Source organism: Frieseomelitta varia, unplaced genomic scaffold (genome assembly GCF_011392965.1).
Source record: "Frieseomelitta varia isolate USP_RPSP 00005682 unplaced genomic scaffold, Fvar_1.2 scaffold_790, whole genome shotgun sequence".
Taxonomy (NCBI): Eukaryota; Metazoa; Arthropoda; class Insecta; order Hymenoptera; family Apidae; genus Frieseomelitta; species Frieseomelitta varia.
In genome coordinates this window covers 291,497-315,758 of record NW_025110579.1, presented here as the reverse complement: position 1 = coordinate 315,758, position 24,262 = coordinate 291,497, and the positions used below count along the sequence as shown (strand labels likewise).

Genomic DNA, 24,262 nt, shown 5'->3' with positions numbered 1-24,262 from the left:
AACGAAAAAATACCGGAGACGAGGGAATGACGGGCACGTGAGAGGATTCTTATCTCTCCTTTTTTTCACTTCTCTCCCTCGGTCATTTTTCGTTCCGACTGAAATTTTCATCCCTCCATGACCGAATTTTCATGTAACTAGCTTGAACCGAACTAGTACGTGTTCCGGTTTAACCACTTGCCCTGGCAACTGTTTGCGGACCATAACGAGTGACCAAACCGTATACAATAATTCGTCGCTTTCTGTTTTTTTTTTTTTTTTTTTTTTTGTACTCGGTACGATATCACTGAATAGAAATTATTGACAAGTAATAAATTTATTATTTGTGTTGCTTGAGTTATACTTAAATATACTTAAAACGGAGATAATATTGCAATTTTCGGACAAAAAAGTGCTCGACGCGCGTGGCACGTTATTCCAGCGCAAGAGGTTAAGATTAACCTTAACTGTTTGCGGACCATAACGAGTGACCATGTACAATAATTCGTCGCTTTCTTTTTCTTTTGAACTCGTTGATACGATATTACTGGATAGAAACTATTGAGAAGTAATAAATTTATTATTTGTGTTGCCTGGGTAACACTTAAATATACTTAAATATACTTAAAACGGAAAAAATATTGCAATTTTGGGTCAAAAAGTTTTCGACGTGCGTGGCACGTCATTCCAGCGCAAGAGGTTAATTAACTCTGCCTCTGTCTCCTCCGTACGGATCGTTTTTATTCTGTCAATCGAATTTTATCTCTCGCCAATGGAACTTTGTTCCTAGTAAAACTAGTTTCAACTGAACTACATATATTCTAGTTTAATTAATATGTAATTCTGCTGTTCCCCGCTGAGGATCTGCGTGTAATATCCGGTAAATGAATGTTATAATTCATTAGATGTACATAGTTCTTAAATATTTGGTTTCGGTGTTCGATATAATTTTACAACCCTCCTCCTCTATGTTTCATGCTTTTCGCGAATTCATGTTCGTGCGCAACGCGATGAAGAAGCGAGGGGGAAGTAGCAGAGTTACCACCTGCTCCGTTAGAGTTTGTTCAATAGTCGAGGATATATTCCCGTTTCAAAATATCCAGCAGAAGCAGGAATTACTAAAACTGCTAACTGATGTCTAAAATGTCTGGTATAACGTTAAACTAAAAATATCCAAAATTTCTAAAATTCAACCGCGGTGAAATTCACGGAATAAATGGAGCGTAATTTCGTTCTCACTTACGGCTGAAAGGTTAACAGATGATACAATTTTTCATCCAATCTTCTCTGCTCTGTATACTTCGAAAAAAAAAAAAAAAAATACACACGAGTTTGTCAAGTTTGAACGAGACGAAGGTGAGATCGGGAACTGGATGACGAGCTGATTGAAAATGGCCTACCGGTTACTCCGTTACAGAGAAAGACCTTGAACCTACGGGAATTAATCTTGCGCGTGGTGGTACGAGCGCGGAGGACGATAGGAACTTTGGTCAATTACGAGGGTCGAGCCTGAACAGCCCATAAGGAATGATCGAACGGTGAATGTCGCGATCGGACCCGCCTGCAAATTGTTTCCTCCCGATTGAATCTCTTTCTTCGCCGCCCTTCGCGTCCCACAAAACATCCTCCACTGATCCAGCTACCAAAATTGAAGCAATGAGAATCGCAAATTCCACGCTCAAAAGTACGCAAGAACGTTTTCTTCAGAAAATTTTCTGAACTCTTATAATTGAACGAATGACTAGAAAAAAATCTTTTCTTTTTGTAAATAAATCTGCTCTCACGTTGCTGAAACATTCTCGTACTTCGCAAAATTGTCATTTAATTACTCGTGAAAAATGAAATTTCGTAAAAACAGGAATGCCCGTCTATTATTTGCATGGAAATAAGTACTGTCCGTGTCGTTTGAAAACGATCGTTGTCAGCAATTTTTCGAAACAGAGATACAACTCGGTTAGAGACAGGTTCAACGAACAATTCGTCGTTTTGTCAAGTGACAATCGTTTCGGATGAAACGTGAAACGCAAGGAGAGGAGGAACTAAGCGGGAAGAGTCTGCAGTTACTTTAGACACGCGTAGATGAACATTGCGAATTCTACACGAGCACCTTGTCGGCGCAGTGTACCAACGAAACAACCCGCATTGTCTTCGTCTCAAATCTCCATTGTTTTATCCGAGCTTGAAACCCCCTTCTGACGCGAGCCTGAATCGAAATATCCGTGGTTGTCTAGGAACCGTCCTCATATTCAATTCGTGTCGAATGAGTAAAATCTTTACAATATAATTGGCGTGGTGTGAATTCCTTGTCGTTTGTCAAAGTAAACCGGGCCGGAAAAAAATTAATTCTGAGTCATTCGGAGCCACAATAATTTAGTATTATGTTAATTAATCTCAGAATTTATAGTTTAATTATAAAATACAGAATAAGATAAGGTGACTTGATTTCTAATATATTATATCTATTATATTTATATATATTATATATAATTACAAGCATATTAAATAGCTTCATTTCTAATATATTATATTACTTTTATATATATTATATATATACATATTATCTTTATTATAATATCTGGCACAGTCATTTGAACATGGAGTCATAAGTTGGTTTTAAAGTTTTTAATTCAATCGAATTTCGAGTTGTTTCTTATATTTCGAGAATCATTCTGATTTTGTACAGCGAAATAATTAATTAGTCGAACGTGGGACGCGAAACATAAACGCGAGTTCACACGCCAAGTGCAGTCTACGTGGGTGTGTTTCGGATAGGAAGCGTTCAAAGAGTGATCTCGCTAGGTGGCTAGAGAAACGGCTGACGTAGTGGTAACTGGTGGTTGAAACGACATCTCACGTCACCGAAGGGTTCAACTTACTATCAAGGCCCGGCCTTTCACCCCCGTCAACGAGAGGGCGGCTCGCAATGAACTCGACTTTAAACGATAAAGTGGCGAACTAATCGCTGGTACGCGACTCTGCCGCGATACGTGCGGAAAGGAGATAATGGACTGATACCACAGGATGCGGAGGGCTAACCACAGCCTAGCATCCCGTGTATAACCCCAGACAAACTGGTCTGTTACCGATGGTCTGTTACATCTATCGATAAAATCACAGACGATCTATACGAATAAACTTCACAACGTATTTTTTTTCGGCCTATAACTGAAGTGTCTCGGGACTCCCTTACTTTGCCACAAATGGCTGCCACATTTCTGTTACTATTCTGTCCGTCGACTCGACGATAGGCGAGTCAGAGGATTTTTCGTATGTTTTCAAATCCGCCCGAACTCGATCAACTTTCGTCTGTGGAACAACGTTACATCTACAACGAAAATTACTGAATTACGCGTGAACGCTTTCTTATTTGCGTAGCTATTTTTACAAGACGATCAATTTAGTTTTTGTCTCGAATATGTTTATTTTCTAATATACATAAATTAGTATTATGTGTCACAGACCTATAAATTGGCATTTAGCGCACGTCAAAAGAATTATAAGTTAAAAAACTAACCGTGCAAACGTAGTTTCACTTTGTAAAAAATATAGAAACTACTAGTATTTACTGTTGTCTTAAATTAATGGAGGCTATGAAACAATAAAAACTGTAGAATTACTGATGACTGAATAGAAAAAGTGGTTTTGGAAGTATTGACAAAGATTATCATCTGCTGTGCATCACTGACTTCGCCTGAAAGTTGAGCAGGAAAAAGGTCATTATAAGTTGAACCTTTATCGTGTGCACATCGATTAAACTTTCAAAGTGAATTTTTAAGTTTTAGAATATTTCTGAATATTCTAATTGTTTAAACATTACCTAATGTTTCTAATAATTTACTTGCAACAATTACATAATAAATTCTCTTCTGTAATGTTTCTAAGTTTCTAATTTAAAATTTTTAACTAATAATTTATAAGAATCTTGAACAATGTACTTAAGAGAAATGACTTTGACTTATTGAATGAAATAATTAAATAATGAAAATGTAGAAATATTGTAGAAATAAAATAAATTAATTGTTTCAAATGAATTATTCAAACTGTAAATTAATGCATTTCGATGATATTTTTATATATTTGTTTAACAATTTTAACTATTTACTTGTAACAATTGAATCAGTGATTAGATAATGGAACATAAATTATGATATAATTGATTTTTCAATGCTACACGCTAATAGACAGGAAATCTATAAATAAAAGAACTATATTTAAAAGATAAGAAACCCAAGTATCGAGTCAACTTGTCTTCCCCGATTAAGGTTAAAAATATCAATGCAATACTTCCATTAACCCTCTGTGACATCATGTACTTTGAAAACTACATATTCATATTCATATTCCTATTGCATCACTATCGTTTATTTTGTATCTTGCACTTGTAATAGAAACCAGCAAAGAAACTAGCAAATAATAAAGAAACAAGAAACAAAAAGAAAAATTAGCAAATATCAATGAACAAGTTAATGAATTGAATAACGACTTTATAGTATAATCAAAAATTCCAAAATGAAGAAATTTAATCATATTCCCAATGAACTATCGCGAGTTCGAACACTTTCGCGAGTATATCTACAAATTGTCCATTTTTCACGTTTAAACGAGCGATCATCGGCATCAAATTCTACGTAATTAATAATTACATCACGCATCGCGACAATCTTCAACGATCATCTGAAAATTTATGTAATTCTCTGTTATCTCGTTGTCCAGTGCACCGCAATGAAGAATTTATTTCTCAAACGTTTCACGTAAACGTCGAAAATTGAAAGTCCACTTGCCGAGGATTAATCGCGAAACGAGAGTTCCATCGACCTATCCGCGAATCGAAAATTTTCGCGTGAAGTGGCCTTTTCTGCGCGTGCAACGCGCGTTAAAAGCCGAGTGAAAAGTAAACTTTCCCACCCTCTTCCCCCCCCCCTACATTGGAAAATGCGCATTCTGTTTACGAGGGACAATTAAAAGCATCAAGCAGTTTTCCGCGGCGACGTCCTTTTTTAACGAATTACGGCCGCGGCAATATTTACGTGGAAAAGTAATAACCGCGAGGGCCACCGCGAGTCTCGGCCGTGCCGTTGCCTTTTAATAAATTTATCAAACCGGCGTAACTTTTCCGATGAACGCGCGCGGCCAAGTGTCGTAACTCAGTTTCCTCCAACGATGTTCCCCAAACTTCCGCCGCTGTATTTTCGCCGTTAACAAATAACGCGGACACGTCGCGCATACATTCTTATTTCAGATACGCAGCCGCGCCTGGCTGCTTTTCGAAACTTTCCGCCGAAGAAGTCCGTCGATACGCGTTTTAAACGCGCTTTTTTTTTGTTAACGACAACGTCGCAGCACGTTGCTTATATAGTATGTATATATATTATTTCTTCACTCGTGCATATGTGTTTTCATTTTAATACGAGACATGTTTGTTCTGTTGATTCAATTGACTCAACTTTCATAAGTTTCGAATTATCGCTTGCGTTCATATCGATTACCGAATTGGCAATTGTAAATCGTTGTCAATTTATTCTAGCGTTTCGTAGTTTGCGCGGATATAATTACGATGTAATTTATTAACCTTCAATAATTTTTAATGATTTATTAACTTTTGATCTTTAGTAATTTTGATTAACCTTTCAATCTTGACCTGTTGAATCACTTTCATTAGATCGACGATGAAATTAAATCGAGTTAAAAATTTTCTAAATTTAACAAAATTTAAAAGTAATAATAATACGTAATTCGAGTAATTTAATCCTCGATGCCAGTGAAAAAACAATTGATCAACAAATGAAAAATCACAATTGGAAGATACAAATTGACCAAAATATCATCAACAATGACATCAATTAAAGATATTACCCAATCGTAATAATTCCAACATTGATCAAAACGATCAGTATTGTTTTCATAGAGACTGTGTGATACTTTTATCAAGAATTTAATCATTTCGTCTACGTCAGTGTAACAGTTGAACGAAAACGATGGGGTTTTACGCAGAGTGAAGAACTAATTTTCCTCACTGCCGGCGTTTAGACGAGTTTGCCGGAGCAAGGTAGTCGCTAATACCGAAACCATACGGTAACCGACGTGCAATCAATACTATCGTCGCTCGAACGTTATTTCATACCACCTCAATAATCACCAGCGCGCGGCCAGCTATTTTCGAGAATGTGCCGTTTTAATTGAGAAACTGGAATTCCAGGAGAGCTGCTGAAATTCCTTTTGATTTTTCGAGATCCGCTCGAGAAGAAACGACCGGAGGCAATTCCAAAGAGTTCACCGAGAGTTCAATCCTGGCGTTTCACTTCTCCTTGAAAAATGCATTTAACACTCGCCCGGAAGTCAAAGATGAAAGGGACTTTTTCCCTTGATCGCGAAAAAGAAATCGCTCGGTACTTCGAGATTTTACGTTTCTCGCTGGCAATTACACCGTGCACTCCATTGTCGCGCGGCTGAATCGCGAGCACTGGTTTATTCTTGCCTTCGCTCTACTCCGTTGTTCAACAATATTTTCCGTAACTATCGTTCCTACGTGCCAATTTCGAGTTTTCTTCCACGCCGTTTCGCGTTCCCTCGAATACGTGGCCGTTGGAAAGTATTCGCGCAATCTTCAGTCCTCTCGCTCTCGAGAAATGCTTCATCGAAAGATCACAACTGGTCCTTGATCTATTCCTTTCAATTATTTCTAATCTTTTTTTAATTTATATATTAATTCAAGAATTCAAATTTTACAGCCGACTAAATTGTGACTCGTGTATGTATAGCAGTTTGCAACGTTCTTGCTCGTTCAAGAATTTCTGTCCAAAAGTAACACTATGCATACCATATTCATGATAATCGCATAACCGCAGGATGTTCAGGATTTGATAGTTCGAGATCGAAAAGCTTGAGTTTGCAGACCATAACGAGTGACCAAATCGTATGCAATAATTCGTCGCTTTTTGTTTTGAACTCGTCGGTATAATATCACTGAATAGAAATTATTGAGAAGTAATAAATTTATTATTTGTTTTGCCTATTTTGTTTTACTTAAATATACTTAAAGCTGAGAAAATATTACAATTTTGGGACGTGCGTGACACGTCATTCCAGCACAAGAGGTTAAATATTTGTGTGAAATTTAGAAACGCGAAGCAGGGCACAAAGTTAGGAGAAATTTGCTTTCCAAGTACGATATTATCTCTAATAATTAGCATTCGATTAATATCTTTTATTATATCAAATTACCGCGCCGTCGTCGTGACTAACGCAGTTATGAAATTGAACTCTTGAACGGCTGGACAACAATCCACTGTTGCGATATCGACAACGTAAAACAAAAATCGCTGAACGAGCTGAAATTACACGTACATACGTACATTGTTGTCCGTGTCGGTGAAAATTCTCTTTCAATTAATCAGAATCACTTTGAAAAAGACAACACGAGAGTTTAGACAAACAGAGACGAAGAAACGAAAATTGCCTCAACTTTCCGGCCAATCTTCGATCACTTCGATTTCGAAAATAGCGAAGTAAGGTTTCAATTATACTTCCACAGGGTCGCGGTCGGTTATTCGGCTCACGTTGGATGTAAATGACGGCAAAAAAGCCGTGCTTTTAACTGTACGCCGCCGGACCTCCCCCCTTCCACCATCTGAATTATAGCAGTTTCGCCGGAAAGTTCTCAAACAACACATCGTTCCACTCGAGTATGTGTTCCCCGGGCGTTCATATACGAGCGGCTCGGTAGGAACAGCGGCGGATTTCGGCACAGGAACGCGATTCAACCGGCACGGCAGAGGACTATTGCCAAAGTTTTGAGATATAGGAATACTTGTTTTTGCAAAAGCGAGGCCGGATCCCCGAGCGATTAAAGCGCCTAAGGCCTGCCGCTTTCTCCGCGAGATCGGTAATTCGCTCGCGAATCCCTGCGACCACCTCCCGGTATTTTCACCTCTGATTTCAACGCCAACGATCGCGAAAGTATCATACATACGATTCCCGACATTACGCGACACTGTCAACCTCACGCGCTGGCAACTGGTTCGCGGACCATAACGAGTGACCGAATCGTATATATTAATTTGTCGCTCTCTTTTTCTTTTGAACTCGTCGGTATGACAGTCACTGGATAGAAATTATTAAGACGTAACAAACTTATCATTTGTTTCGCCTGGGTTACATTTAAATATACTTAAAACTGAGAAAATGCTGCAATTTGGGACAAAAAAATTCTCGACGCGCTCCTGGTTCCCCTTAAAATTTGTAAATGCAAAAATTTACACATTTTTCAACGATTGACACGAGTCTTTTAATCTCTCTCCAATCCTTTCTTGCATCATTTATCGTTTATCGGTGAAATTCCAAGAAATTACTTGGCTAAAGTAAAAAATGTAAAATTGCTAAATTCAGGTTTTCAAGAATCTTCGTGGATAACCTTTTCCAAAGTGAAGTTCGTTTAAGAAAGTCACAACGAAATTTCATATTATTTATCACGAATCTCTTCAACACTAAATATATACGTAATTTCCCGTTTTCTTCAATCTACGTAATTATAATTAACTTATAACAGAACCGAATTTAATAGGTGGCATTTGAGTGTCAAGATCAAAATTTTCACAATCTTTGTATCCTTTAGTCAAACCTTGAACGTCAAAAAAAAAAATACAGGGTCGAATGTACTAAAACTTCTACGAAAAATTACTCTGAATTGGATTACTGTGGATCCGTCCTGATGCTACAATTATTAAAAGATTTTCGGCAACTCCAGAGAGAATTCCCAAGATATTGGACGGAAAAGGACGGGTTTTCGGCGCCGCAAAACGTCAGGGGCTATTGGTTGGCAGGAAATAAATCAGTATGACGAACTAGGCCGGAGGAGGAAGGGGAGGGGAAGGGTGAAGCAACCCCATAATTTGACATCAGCCGTGTTCCGTCAGTAACTCCGGCTTAATTACATTCCACGACGTTCGCCGCTCATTGTATTCTTGGACGAAGTTATGTTTCCCAGGACAAAGACGAAGACACCTTAAACGTTAAAAGGGATTCCGTGGCAGAGCGAGTGATCTGCGTCGTGCTCATTCAGAAGAAAATTAGCTCATTTTCGCGCACGCTACCGTACATGGTGATCCGTGAAAGCATTCGAACACTTGCAGATTCCTTTCGTGAATATATATTATTCACCGGATGAACTCTAGTACCATTCAGTACGAAAGGACGAGACGATGTACGCAAAAGTCCCGGGACATTCAAGTTTCGTCATTGTAATCGCAATAGTTGTCTCGTATATGTATATCGCAGAATTCATGATATTATAAAATACACATAACAGAGAAAAAAGTTCCCTCAAGTGTTTGAATATTTTTACGAGCAATCATATATGTTGCTACTCGAATAATATACGAATCGTACGTTCTAAGGAGCGTTAATCTTTTGATTACGCAGTAATAACCATAAATGAAAAAATAACCGTAAGTGAAAAGAAAATAATTTCTCTAAGTTCTTTCTAAGTTCAAGCAACATCCAATAATATTCACTATATGAAGATTTCAAATCCTAAGAATTCCATTCGTGAAAATGAAATGGCATACGGTGTTAAATGTCTTACGTGAAGCTTTCATTAGCACTTCAAAATATTGTCCCTCCACCAGAGAATGTGTTGAAGCTTCACGGACTTAAACCCGGTGATTGAAAGCTTTCAACAAATTAGCGGCAACGTCGTGTTCGTGGGATATCATTCACCTCCCCGTTTAATCGAAACACACTTCAACGCGATCCTCCAACGGGAAACCAAAACTGTGGTCCACGGAAATCAAAATATCCGTACGCGTACGCAAACAAAAAGCGCAGCTGCTGAAGCGTTTCGTTTGGTCTGTATATTTTTCACGTAGCATTACTAACTTTAACTTTGTTAAAATTCATTAAACAGAAGCTGAAGTGTCAAAGACCTCAACAAATTAGCAGTTTGTTGGTGGAACATCCCCCCCGAGACTGACTCCCTATTTTAATTCGAAACAGGATCTTCAGAAAGTCTAAAGACCGTGGTTTCCACCAAACGTGGAAACGAAAACTTGTTTGCACATGTGGGAAACAAGGGCACGGACTGGTGAAACGTTTCATTGGATCGACCGGTAAACCGAACTTTGGTCCATATATTTTCGACGTGGCTCGTGCGAGGCAAAATATAATGGGTAGAACCGTGTCCTTGTCCGTTGCAAGCACAGCTGGCCGGTGTGTCTTTGTCTCTGTTTGACGAGAAACGGCATTCGGCCGAGCGATCAAAGCTTCCAGGAGCCGACGACAAGCCCTGGATGACGTCGATCGCTTCGGTTTCCCGTCGTCGCAAGCTCCGATGAGCAGCTTTTTTCATCCCGGCCTGCACGAGCCGCCCCGCAAAAGCTCGTTTTCCCTTTTCGCTGTGTGTGTATGTGTGTGTGTGTGTGTGTGTGTGTGTGGGAGAGACCCGCGCGCCCTCCCTCTCGGCCCGCGGATAAAATTAGATCGTTGCCCGATCTATCTTCTCGCGCCATTTTTCTAGCTCTAGCGATTTTGCTCGCGCAAGTTTCACCTTCCCTCCACTGTTCCCTGTGTTTTTTTCTTCAGTTTTCGATCGCGGGAAGCTCGCGCAGTCGAACGATTGGATTTATTATCGATGGTAGAAAAACGATTGTTCGTTGTTTGATACGAACATGTACACTGACAGCCAATAAGTGTAAGATCTCAAATAAAATTATAAAGGTTTATCGCACAAGGAAATGTCGATCCTTTTTTTTTCGTCTCTCGTACGACAGATTTTACAAAATTAATTATTTCTCGACAATAAGACGAGTTAATATCTTTTCATAGGGGAAGTCGAGCTGCGTCGATTAATCTCCGAAAATTGTTACGCTTACGTTGTGTCCTCATCTGTATCGAATAAAGTATTTTCATATCTCCGAAAGCAACGAAGATATTCGAAGCGGTGGCAATTACTACTAATAATTGACAATTACTATTAAAATTTTATCATCTATGACGAACAGTGAATTTTAAAAATAAAAAATGTTCCGAGACTTCTAAACGACAGTGTACCTAACTCTTTGAACTCGTACAAGTGACGATAGAAATTTGCTAGAAGAATTTGGAAACCGTTTCAAAAATTATAGAACACTCTAAAAAATTGTAAAAAATAAATTATGTTGTGATGACGATAATAAACAAATAAATAAGGAGCATTGAATTTTATTTAATTTGCCTGAGAATAAATACAACATTGAAAGTAAATCGAGTTGAAGGGGTTAATAACACATTAAATTTAGTTATTAGAAGTCAAGATCTCCTGTAGTAGTTGTATATACTTCAGGGTCTCTAGCACTCTAAGAATTAAATGCAGTTGTCATCAACAGACGACGAAATGAAAAATGCGTGACTAAACTACGAAGAAGTTGAGACTTTAATTGAGTTTGAGTTTGACAATCGCTCATTAACCATTCCGCCGTTTTCAAAGAGAAGACTTACGAAAGTGTAACGAAGATCTAACTTAGAGGGTTAAATTACAGCCGTGATTCTTTATGGAAAATGTCAGCCAACCTTGAGAAAGTATCAAAGGAATCTTTTATCACTTTCGTCGTGTGTATTCGTCATCTATCTTCGGCAAAGCTTCGAAACGTGGAAAGTGAACACGTCTGAGAGGAAGCGAGACACCAAACTAAAATGTCTGACTAAATTGCTTGTCTCGCGTCCTTCCTTCCTTCCTTCCTTCCTTCCTTCCTTTCTTTCTTCCTTTCTCTCTCGCTGAAAAACCTATAGGACGCGACAGATGGTTCCCCGTGACGTTGCAACTTTTTTTGCAGGGTTAAATGATTAAGAACCCGAAGATACGGGGGACGAGATTGAGTAGATGAGTCGAGGATTTTGATCGTTGTTCCACCATAACGCGTTTCGATTGGAAAATTTTGGAGTGTCTGCTTAATTAGATTAGAGTACAGATCCACGGTAATAAAAATTTTGATTTTTCCAATTATAATTTCTGATTTAATTTCCCATAAATACACAAAGATATCCATAGTTTACTAACGTATTCAATTACGATACGACGAACTGTGGATTTTCATACATTATTTTCTCTCTCTGAAAGAACAACTTCACATTTCGTACATTGAATATCCATATTTTGGATATTTTGTATTATTTTTGTACACAATGCGCATCGTGCATGTTTCTGCATCTTCAAACGCGTGAAAAATCCGCAGTCTGCTGATTTATTACAGCGAAACAAAGTTCGCTGTTACACGATTACACGATAATCGACGATTGATTTTCAACGACCATCATAACCAACCAACGATGACGAATCGTCCATTAACGATGGCCTAATATTCCACTTTGCGTCGCGCAACGTTACTGCGAGCCCGAGAATTGGACATATGCGGATAACAGCCTCCTATTTGTACGTTTATTCGATATCGATAGTCACTGCAATGCAGGCAGCGTGTCAAATAAACAGCGAATACCTAATATCGCCAGTTATAACCGTAACGAGAGGAACGATCATTATCGAACTAACCGTCGATTATTTAAACTCGAAGCTCCTCAGACACGAACATCGCTGACATAGTTTAAGAACTTGCTCCATTTGATAGATATATAGTAGCTCTCGATATACGTGGTTTTATACACAGCTTACCAACGTTCGTGGAAAAAAAAAAGGAGAGGAGGAACTATGGCAAAATTCATTTTCTCGTCGAGGAAAGCCTTTCACCTTTGCGAGCTTGATAATGTTATTGTACATAGGGGTGAAAAATGAGGGGTGAATTTAATTAATTAATATCGGTAGACAGACTGTGAATTTTCATATTTTTGAGAAAATGATTAGTACCTAGTATTTCTTTTCAAGTTTTTTAAACTCCACGTTTCCAAAAAATGTAAAAGAATTTTCACGCTGCTTAATGAAATTTTTACCATCTTATATGTAATGAATCTTTTTTTTTTTTTTTTTTTTTTTAGTAGGAATGAAAATTTACTTTGAAGAAATTCACGAGTAAAATTTCAGGGCTAAATGACCCAGTCTATAGGGGCGTAGAAACATGGAGGTTTGTTTGACCATCAATGGGCCATTTATTTTGGGAGTTCATATATTGCGAAATATTTAAAGCTCTGCAGTTGAATCTACGATTGAATTAAAAGCGGTTTGTATTAAATTTATATTCGTAATTAAATTTATTTTCAGTAGATTAAAAATATGAACAAGTACCAATAAACATTGTTTTCACTTTATCAATGACGACCAAGAAAAGTACAAATTTCATTATGTCAAATGGGCTTGCTCCGTTTTCAAGATAAACGACTCAAGTATTATACCAGCTGCTACTTTTTAAATCACATTCCCAGAAACATGAATCTGCATAAAAATCCGCGTGCAATTCATGCGAGAATCAATTAAACAAATTATGATGCTCTAAAGATGAAACTTATATTACACCTAAAGAAATTTGGTACAAGCGGAGAAATTGTAACGCGGATTCCATTTCAACTAAAGTGAAATAAAACTAATTAATCGTCGAGAATAAAAATTGACTAAATATACATTCCGAAGAAACGGATGCGATTGAGGTCATCATTTCGAACTGGGAAAATATCGTATTTAATCTTTGAAGAGAGCCAGACGTACAGAATGATCCAACGAATCAATCGGTATGCCAATTATGTCGAAAGTCGCGAGGGAACGAATGCAAACACGATGAAATTGACGTTATGCTACCGTTCGCAAAAGTGTCCAGACTCGTTACGTTCTTTCTTTTTTTTTTTTTTTTTTCGTGCAAGCGAGTCACGCCTTGCATACCTAACGCGCAATTAACCCGCGTGTAATTTCACTCTCGCTTTGTTTGTCTCACGCGTAAAGTCCATCCGGTTGACCTCTGATAAAGAAGGAATGAAAGGAAGAGAGCGAAAGGGGTAAGAAAACGCCCGTAATTAGACCCTAACACGACTCGAACTGCCGCGACAGATGCACTTAACTTTTGAGAGTAAAACGGTAACGAAGCATCAAGCACGAGTTCTTAATTGCCACGAGATATGATCAAATTGACGAAAGCTACGTTCTTTCGGAAAAATTCGAATTTTTATCAGAATAATCAAAGAGAATATTAAAGAGAAATATCAAGCACGTGTCCTTAATTACCGCGGTGTGTAACAAAATTAATAAAAGCTGTGTCTCGTAGAAGAAATTCGAATTTTTGTTGACATTCTATCTAACATCGAGTGACTCTTTTTCGTTTAAAAAAAAATGCAAGGAATGTTAATTAAGTTTCGATCAACGCGTAACTGTAATGATAGGGTCAATATATATATATGTTGTTTCATTAAAACATTGTATCTACATTGAGTCCTTCAGAAGCTATATTGATCAACTCTATAAATATTAAAAAATTATATAATATTAATTATATAAATTATATAAATATTAAAAAACGCAGTAGACATTATAAAGATCGGTTTTTTTAAATTCACCTTAGAATCTGCCATTCTTTTTTGATGAACTCGTGAAAGTAAGTCATTTGTTTCTTAAAAATTGAATTGAGTACGTATGGAATGAAATTGAAAGGAAATGGACTTGACCAGTTTGACTTTCACGAGATGTATTTTCTCAGTGCTCGAACCTGCACGGTAGAACGTTATTTCGAATAATTGAAATTGTCTCATCAACGACAACTGCACGCGTACGGTGATTTTTTTCGCGCCTCAAAGCGTTGAGCAGTGAATGGCGGATTCGAAGGTGTCGAATCTCGAAGACACTCGGGATCGAAGGAGCAAAACGCGAAAGGGAAGAAGTGGCGACGCGAAGAGACCAATAGACCGAGAGACAAAGCCGAGGGAACACGGAAACGGGCTCGATGGCTTTTTAGAATTTTTAATAAGCGACATCGGCACCACGCCTGAGATTCTCTGCGAAAGCGGAAATGTAAATTCAGCGCTTTCGCCAGCTGGAAGGGAAGAACTGACTGGCCTCTTGTAATGCCGACATTAAAATTGCAAACCGTGCAACCAGCACAGCGAGGCGCTCCGTCTTCCCCGAGACTGTATGTGTCTCTTTTTATCCACCCCTCCTGCCCCCAACCCCACCGCGCCATCTTCCTCCCTCGCGCGCGCACAACAACGCGTACAATTTCCCTTTCCAGTCGTTCGATCTCTCTTTCTCTCGCTCTCTATGTCCATCTCTCTCTCTTTCTCTCTCTCTCTGGATGAGCATGATTGTCCGCGGAAATCTTCAAGTACCGACGTGGAAACACTGTTCGAGCAGCAGTAAATGAAAGCCAGCCGCCGTTACTCGTGGAAAACGCGTCTGCGGATGCGTCATATTAAAGTCTGGCATTGTTCGCCTCGAATGCAGACGACGCCGGGGAAAAGTGAGTTAGTAAGAAAAAGAGGGGTGGAGAGAGACACGGTGGGAGAGACAGAGAGAGAAAGAGAGAGGAACGAGGGATGATCGGGGATTAGCCGGGATTCGCGATTTCAAATTATTATAGGCGCGCGGTCTGCCCTCTGGAAACGCGAATTTGCGGCTTTATAAACCGGCGCAACCGTTGCGATTAAAACCCCCGAGATAAAAATGAACGTAAATATCGAAAATCCATGATGGTTAATTTTAACCTCCGACCACTGCTCTCACGGTGGATTTTCATACACCGCGTTCTCTCAATATACGTAACAATTAGAAATAAGCGAATTACCGTAGACGAAAGAGTAGCGCGTTACTGATACACGATTTGAATGGTTACTCGGATTAGTAACGTAGATATGTCGTCTCCGACGAATTTCATCTGAACATGGTAAAAAAATAAAAAGGGAATGTATCGGGAAAGACCTTGGCCCGAGACGGGCCACACGTACGTGGTAAATAAATATTTCGGTCGACCGATCGTGACTAATGGCTGACATAAACAAATAACCGGCAACGCTACGAACACGCGACATCGACACGTTGATTCTCGTCGAGAATGTCGATACCACGTTGTATCACGTGTCGAAAACGCGAATATTACGAATATTAACACGTGTAGACGGGAAATTTTCGTCGTAATATAGATTCGATATCGAAAACAAGTGTCTACGAGACTCGATATCACGACGAGGTAAACGCAGCTCGCTCGCGAGTGGCAAGGTAAGCATCGCGATAATAAACGAGTTTAACAGCAATCAATTGTAAACTCACCTACGCACATCCGTTGAGAAATAGCCTGACAAGGCCGACACGTGCTCTGGGGTCGATTTTTTGTCAACACCGATCGCCACCGAGAACTGACAACACAACGTAACAACACACGAAACAAACCAGCCGGCCGGTCGCGCACCGACTACGAAACTCGTTCGCATTTGCGCACGATCGCGCCCAACCAACATGAATGCCTGTGGCGCGCTCTGTCGGACGAATATCGCATAACATTTTCCACACATTCAAAAATCTCGTTTAACGATTCAACTTAACTGCAAACCGTGATTCCACGTAATATTTGAAATATTCGAACAAGTTTCTGTAATATATAACGAATTAATAAACTTTCAATAAAGATAGAAATTAATTACAAATAAAGGAATAGTAATTAGATCCTATAAGGGATTGTCATACAGAATTATACGGAATAATATTTTTTGTTTATTTTTAACGAAATATTTCATTATAAGAATCTAGTTTACGTAGATTTCGTAAAGATCACTGTAAATAATGTGATAAATAAAAAATATATAAATTAAGGAATATTGGCAAGGTAATCCTTGACGTTCGAAGGTTCCAATCTTCTGAAACCATTTGCATCGCAAATACCAACTTCTATGTTATCAGCGGTCATCTGTCCCTCGAATCCTTCCTTCAAAGTTAAAATGGCAGTGTGAACGGCATCGTCTAGTTCCAAATCCTCGCTGTATCTTTTCTCGAGAAATACTTTCCCATTGACAAAGTTCTTGCCCATTGCCGTGGCCTTCCACGCAAAGTATGCACCAGAAGGATCACACTGATATAAACAAGGCTTTCCATTGTCCCAGCCACAAATTAGCAAAGACACTCCGAATGGTCTGACTCCTCTATAGTTTTACAACATGTTAATTATGCACAATTCTTTAATAAATTAAGAGTTTAATAAGTATATGACATGTACCCAGACTGTGTATATTCTTGCATCAGCATGGCAACTCTTTGCACCAGCTGTGCGGTAGGTATTGGTTCTTGGTAAATAAGTTGATACTGCTGTGCAATTTTACGTGCCTGTTTTACTAGTAATCTGTAATCTGGACCCATCCCACTGTAGACCATACCAATATGTTTTGTAATCATTTCTACTTTCTTCACACTGTGTTCATCGTACAATATTGATTTGTGCTTGTTTTCTGTGGCAAGAACAACCCCGTTTGAGGCTTTGATACCAACACTAGCAGCCCCAGCAGCAACCGCAGCTAAGGCATATTCTATCTGCACCAGTTTCCCAGAGGGACTATGTAACAAAATAAATTATGTGACATTTGTACCTCGAAAGTTATATTGTACAAATATTTGACGAGTCATTGTATACTTTGTTGAAATCAATTCACTTCTAGTTAAAGAGAAGACCAAGTAATATTTTATAATTTTTATAAGTAATGTTAAATAAATAAGAGTGTAAAGAAAAATGTTCCTCTTTATTATATATTCAATGATAAAGCTTATAAATTGACGAGTGTATCTTATGTATAGGTTAGGCCAGTGAAAACTTCTACTAATCTACAAAAATATAGGAAATGGATGATATTTATTACGAAATTACATTTGCTTATTAAACTCAAAGAATTTTTTATAAGAAGTAATAACATTTACCTGAAAGTTGTTAACGAAAAACTATACCGTTCCGAAGCCATGACAATTACTTTGCAACAATACAGGTTACTAAATACTGTGAAACTTTCTGTACAAGGCTCGGCAACATGCACGAACAAAAAAGAACTAGGGATTTTTGTGCTAGGAATATTTTTTGCTGCCACGTATATTCCCGGGTATATTTTTAAATGATTTCTGTACATTTTTACCTGAAAAAAGATTATGATCTATCTATATTAAATTCTACAATTATAAGTTAAAATTTTAGAAATATCGCATATTCTCGAGATAGTTCATCTATCGATGCATGTTTGATTAAAGAAACGAATATGCAGAATTAAAAATTGATTCTCTACAGCAGCATCCAACTTCAAATAAAAGGATGTCAATTTTGTGACAATATTTAACTAAATATTTCAAACGAATATCATCGAAAAATAAGATCTATCGTAATAAATTCTTCTACAACTTGCATTTATGCATAGTTATGCAAAATTCTGCACGGCGTTACAGAAAAAATATGTTCGATACACTCGTGTAGTTCTCCCGTTATAGTTATTCCGTTTATCAAATTAATTTCAAAATACAACAGTAAAAATAATTTATCGAACGTGAAAGAGAAATGGCCGATGAAGATAAAAAAGACACGAAAAATCAAGTAGAAGAATTGTACGCATGGATCTCTAAGATTCCTCTTTCAAAACCAACAAAGAATTTATCACGAGATCTTTCGGATGCTGGTAGTTATTATACGAGGCAATATTAACTGAAATGGTATTAGTAACTGAAATAATTAAGAATTATATTCTTCAGTAATAATAGCGGAAATTCTTAAAATATATTATCCTCGTTACGTTGATCTCCATAATTACGTGTCAGTGAACAGTATAACTGCAAAAAAAGACAATTGGAACATGTTAAATCGGAAAGTACTAAGCAAAATCGACATGAAATTAACTAAAAGTGTTATCAATCAATTGGCGAATTGTCACCCCGGAGCTGCTGAAAATATGTTGCTAGATATAAGAAAGAAAATCGTGCAAGATGGAGTTGATCTTCAGATTCCTCAAAAGCAACCACAAAACGACTTTGTCGAAGAGGGTAGTGGAAGCATTAAATAAATTATTATAATAAAAATCGATAAGAGTTTACTTAGAATATCAAATATTAATATTATTATAAGTAAATTCCTATCAATTTTTATAAAAGTAATTTAATTCATATATTATTAGTGTAATTAATTAATAATATTATAATATTATAATATTTTTAAAAATGTATTTAACAATAACATTTAATAATCTAAAAATCGGTAGGAATTTACTCATAATATTTATTAAACGCGTGATAACATTATTTAGGTAACATACCTGATGATGAATCAGTGCCATGTTCTGTTGCTCAACCAACTTCGAACTCTCTTGATTCTAAGACATCAATATTCTCACGTGCTAAACAAATGATCAGCTTTATCTTTGGATGGTTCATAAGTTGGCTGTGCATCTGGAATTACTTTCAAGACACGAAATTACAATTAACGAATCAACTTCGAAATTTCTGTAAGTTGAACGCCTCTATCTAAATTAAAACACGGGGACGAAACTTAAGAATATGTGCACACAGATGAATTCTTGTGAAAAATAAATTCCGACATATTTTTCTCTGCTCATTAAAGTGGAAGAAAATGCCAAGGCGTCCAACGAAAAGAATATAAACGAGGAGACTGACGTCCGTGTGAAAATAGTGCAAAAAATGCAAGAGCTTCACGTCATGATGTGTAACTTAAATCACAAGCTTACGTACCTCGAAAGTATAACGAAGTTGAAAGACCTGTGAATATGCAATCTAACAGACCTTGGAGAACGCTGTGGAATCCGAGCAATTTGCTAGAAAACATGATGTTCAAGAAAAAGTGAAAAGTAGAGAAATAATGCCAAGGATAATAAATAAATATCATAGAACAGAATCGAATATTTGTCGCTTTATTTGCTTTAAAAAACGCGAACGTTCATTGATTCTCATATTTGCACATTTGAATATTTAATCATCGCGTCATTACGAAAGTTTTCCGCGGAAATAAATTTACATTTACTTCTACGAAACTTGTAGTAAATAATCCTTCGTGCAAAGAAACATCATAGCGTCTGAATATTAATAAATATCCAAAATAAAATAAATTTAGGAAAATTTAGGAAAATCTAAAAACGCACGAAACTCCGTAGTTAAATACTATTCTTTCGCTTCAATGTCCAAGGAAAATGCTTATAATGTACTTATAATGTGCTTATCATTTCTGCACTGGGGACGAAGTTTTTTGCTTCTGAAAATCGTCATACCGGCCAAAAGCAACGACAAAACGAAAATATGCACGCTATTTGACTACGCTCGACATTATAAAGGGAAAAGAGAAACATACTTGACACGGACTAACTACGTGAATGCGTGTACAACTGTACATTCAAGATGCTCGAGATTGAAAAATGTAACGAGCTCTTTTTCAGAACCGGGCTACGGGGAACTTGACATTAAGGCTCGTAAAAGCCACTCTCTCATCACTGTTCTCGACGAAGAACGAGAGAGTGGGGAAATGCTTGCTGCAGGGTCACGTATTGCAATGTCAGTATAGAGGCAACACTCTGGTAGAAACGGCGTGTTAGTGCCTGGACTCTCGAGCCGGTCTGAATGAGAATTTGGTAGCAACTGGTGTGTGAGTATAATTCAACGTTAAATTAACAGAATTTTTCTGCCGGCTTCTCGTGCTCGCTGCTTGACACTATTTACCGTTGCTCCTTTGAAATTCGACCGTACGTACTGTTCTATCTGTAATCACATTAACATATTCGTCAGTCTTTCGATCGTTGAAAGTAATACCGCATAACGCTTCCTATCTTGACGTAGGAGGCAAGTTCCGTGAAAGATCTGCATTAACTTGCAGATATAGTGTTATTAATTAGTACAATATACCTGCAAGTTATTTACATAATTAATTACGTAATATTGTGCTAATTACCTTGTAAAAAAAAGTTGTAGTTTAGATAATAAATATTTGAAAAACATTGTTGAGAAACAATTATTTTCCATTCGTCATTTCATACGAGTAGAGGTAAAACGACAATGTCCGATATTTCTAACGATCCATGTTCACGGTCGACGACCTGTTACTAGGCGTTTCTTCGGGAGACTTTAATGCCGCGTCGCAATGGAATTTCAAGATTTTCCTCGTGAAACATACCTGTAGTACACTCAAACCTATTTTTGTGCAGGGGATAAAAGAAAACGCACAAAAAGAAATTCCGAAACTTTACAAGTAGTTCGCAACACATTTGAAAAAAAAAATTATTTTTATGCGGTGAATAGAGACCGCATAAAAAAAGTCTCACATAGAAAATAACTCAAAATCTCGCAATGGAAATTGCTTTTCTAAATAAAAAAATGAATTTACACATTTTTAAATATTTTTTACTTATTTATACATTATATGTACATTACACGTACGAAAATTTGCACTTGTTCAAAGTTGACTTTTTTTTCTGATACGATGTAGTTCGGTTATCAGTTATTTTTGTCCTGATTATTCATTTTCAGGGTCTAAACAAAAGACATAAAAAATTATATCTAAATAGAATAAATAATAAATTTACCTTTAATTTCACTTTAAAATTAATTTTATCTTAATGGTCAAAACGTATGTACTTCGATGGACGGTAATCAACTAATGTGATTAGATGGTGCAATACATGTATAATGAAATTGGTTGATGCAATATGTACATATGTATGTATGTAATGTGACGATGGGTATTCAGGAAACCTTACGGCAAAATAATCTTCAAACTTCAAACTTTTTATTACTTTTTATTCATATTACGCACTTTGATGGTCATTTTTTTTTTATATGTATCTCATAAAAAGAAAAGCGCACAAGAGAGGACCGCGCAGAAACAGGTTTGAGTGCGCAATAAGTAGTTTCGAAAAAAACCTATACGTCAGAAACCTGTTTGTCATCTATTGCGAATTATTTCGGAATCCATGTCTAACGTTATTAATTATTAATTTCATCATACACTACTCATTTAGATCATGTTACTGAAAATGGTGAATTGCACGACGCTGTGTAGCGTAATTGCAGCCGCACTCCTCGTCGTGCTGTTGCTCCTGTTGGCGGTATATTTTTACCTGCAGTATTCGTTCGGCGTGTGCAAGAGCAAAAACAGAATGGACGGGAAGACGGTGATAATTACTGGATGCACATCCGGCATTGGAAGAGAAACGGCGAAGGACATAGCGAGAAGAGGTGCAAGACTGATCATGGCATGCAGAAATTTGGAGGCAGCGAACAAATTGAAAGGTCCGTTTTAAACTTCACTTTCATCACGAACTTAAAGTATAAAAAGAGTAGCAAATAAGTTAATAATACCTAGACGAGGAATATAAGTTTTTGTTTCTATATAATGACTCACGAAAATATTTAAAAATGTATTATAGAAAAAAATTTTTTATATTTATTTATAAAAAGATATCGAAGTTTTTTTTTAACATTGTGACGAGGAACGATTTATTAACAACATTTGAAACCAATCTAAAAGATGTGCATAGAAGTTAACAGATTTAGTAAAAATATTGATATAAAAGCAGCTTATATAATATTTATACATGCAACGTATACTTGTGATTACTTGTACATATAATTATGTTATTTCGTGAAAAAAAGGAAACATATATCAGCTTGTCTTGTTTCACAGAGGAATTAATAAAGGAATTTGGTAATGAAAACATCGTTACACGAAAACTGGACCTGTCGTCACTGTCCTCGGTGAGGGAATTTGCACAGCAAATAAACCGTGAAGAATCCAGATTGGACGTGTTAATTCATAACGCGGGAACAGCAGAAGTATTTAGGAAAGAAGTGAACGAAGATGGACTGGAGATGACCATGGCAACGAATCACTATGGTCCATTCTTGCTCACGCATCTTTTGATCGGTACGACAATATTTTAAAATACTTTCTCCTTTTTCTTAACTCTTAAATGATATCATGGTAAAGTTAGACTACAGTAATTTTCATTATTATATCAACAAAAATTTAAAATTTGATATCATTTTCTCTGATAGAGAAATTGTATCAAATTAAAAGTTCAAAATTAAGCAAAAATACATTTTTATGACTTTCAAGTGTCCAATGATACCAGTTAGGGGTTAAATTCTTTCTTCGTTTCTTTCTTTCAAAAATATGACCAAATTATTTTACAGATCTACTAAAACGATCAAAGCCAAGTCGAATAGTGGTTGTTGCATCGGGACTGTACTTTTTAGCAAGGTTAAACCTGAACAACCCAAATCCAGTAAGATCTTTCCCTGCCTACTTGTACTATGTCTCCAAATATGCAAATATCGTCTTTACGTTAGAATTAGCACGACGTCTCGAAGGTTCTGGCGTTACTGCCAACTGTCTTCATCCTGGTCTAATAAACACCGGAATCTGGAAGAAGGTGCCACCGCCGTTTTCTTGGGCACTGACCTTACTGTTAAAAGTGTTTTGCAAAACGGTTGAACAAGGTGCGCAAACAACGATACATCTTGCAGTGTCCAGCGAAGTCGATGGAATTTCTGGCAAATATTTCTCAGACTGTCGTGTAAGCAAAAATTAAGTTTCTACTATAGATCGGTTTACTTTCCAGAAATGCAGTGAAACTCCCGATATTCAAATTAATAAAAAATATAAAAATATTAATGGAATTTTCATATAATAAGACAACCACTATTCTGATAGGGATAGATATTAAATTGTATACAGTTTTACGAAAGTATTCAAACTTACCATACAGTAGACGTTATATGTACGTATGTTCTCCATGTGTTATGTAAAAAATGTTGAATTTTTTTTCGTAATTGACAGCTGAGATTTATAAGTCAAATATGTAAATATGAGATATTTATTGCAGATATATACCTGAGAAAAAATTAATTGCAATCAGTAGTATGATAAGGCACTTTGAGCATACGTCAAATATAATGAATGTTAAGATTTACTAATGTAATAAATACGTACTTATGTTAAGTAACTTGTAATTTCTAAACAGTCATTTATAACACACAATTTTTCTATCCTCGTACAAATACTTTTGAGAGCAACTGCATGATTAATTCCAATGATTTTTATTTCAATGGTGATATTATTTATTAATATTATTATTTTTAGGAAACCAACCTTCCTGATAGAATAAAAGATCCATCGATGGGTAAGAAGTTTTGGGAGATCAGTGAAACCATAGTGAAACTCCAACCATCGGATCCAAAAATCTAGAACTTCACCTAAACATATTTCATTAGTCTATATATTTAAAAACTAATTTCTATCATTAAAACATTTCTAATTCAGACTTTCCTGTACGAATAATTTGTATTAAATTACAAGAAATAATTAAGTAATAATTGTATTAAATTACAAGGAACAATTAGATAATAATTAGGTATGTAACAATTACATTA

The 24,262-nt window shown here is 36.8% G+C and overlaps 4 protein-coding genes across 7 annotated transcripts in view; 2 read left to right on the top strand and 2 right to left on the bottom strand.

Annotated features, from left to right (window-relative positions):
• Window positions 1-16,383, bottom strand: part of LOC122535980 — a 107,483-nt gene extending 91,100 nt beyond the window's left edge. Inside the window, exon 1 of the mRNA XM_043667951.1 lies at window positions 16,142-16,383. Coding sequence (XP_043523886.1) covers window positions 16,142-16,383 — 242 coding nt within the window. The remainder of the gene's footprint in view (window positions 1-16,141) is intronic.
• A 176-nt stretch (window positions 16,384-16,559) lies between these two features.
• LOC122535978 (proteasome subunit alpha type-2) lies at window positions 16,560-17,917 on the bottom strand. Its single transcript, XM_043667949.1, has 3 exons — window positions 17,774-17,917; window positions 17,082-17,414; window positions 16,560-17,007 (listed from the first exon to the last, which is right to left on the bottom strand). The coding sequence occupies exons 1-3, from the start codon at window positions 17,812-17,814 to the stop codon at window positions 16,677-16,679; spliced, it is 705 nt and encodes a 234-aa protein (XP_043523884.1). The 5' UTR covers window positions 17,815-17,917; the 3' UTR covers window positions 16,560-16,676.
• A 478-nt stretch (window positions 17,918-18,395) lies between these two features.
• On the top strand, window positions 18,396-20,213 carry LOC122535979. The gene is made up of 4 exons (XM_043667950.1): window positions 18,396-18,513; window positions 18,587-18,874; window positions 19,135-19,332; window positions 19,449-20,213. The coding sequence occupies exons 1-4, from the start codon at window positions 18,396-18,398 to the stop codon at window positions 19,607-19,609; spliced, it is 765 nt and encodes a 254-aa protein (XP_043523885.1). The 3' UTR covers window positions 19,610-20,213.
• Window positions 20,214-20,341: 128 nt separating this feature from the next.
• Window positions 20,342-24,152, top strand: LOC122535977 (retinol dehydrogenase 14). 4 transcript variants are annotated; one of them, XM_043667946.1, is made up of 5 exons: window positions 20,342-20,480; window positions 21,891-22,120; window positions 22,515-22,754; window positions 23,024-23,406; window positions 23,973-24,152. In XM_043667946.1, exons 2-5 carry the CDS (start codon window positions 21,988-21,990, stop codon window positions 24,075-24,077), a joined length of 861 nt encoding a protein of 286 aa, XP_043523881.1. In that variant the 5' UTR covers window positions 20,342-20,480; window positions 21,891-21,987; the 3' UTR covers window positions 24,078-24,152. The 4 variants fall into 4 exon arrangements, with proteins under 4 accessions (XP_043523881.1, XP_043523879.1, XP_043523880.1 ...); XM_043667944.1 differs by having other exon boundaries at window positions 20,351-20,480; window positions 21,850-22,120; XM_043667945.1 differs by having other exon boundaries at window positions 20,395-20,476; window positions 21,850-22,120.
• The last annotated feature ends 110 nt before the right edge of the window (window positions 24,153-24,262 follow it).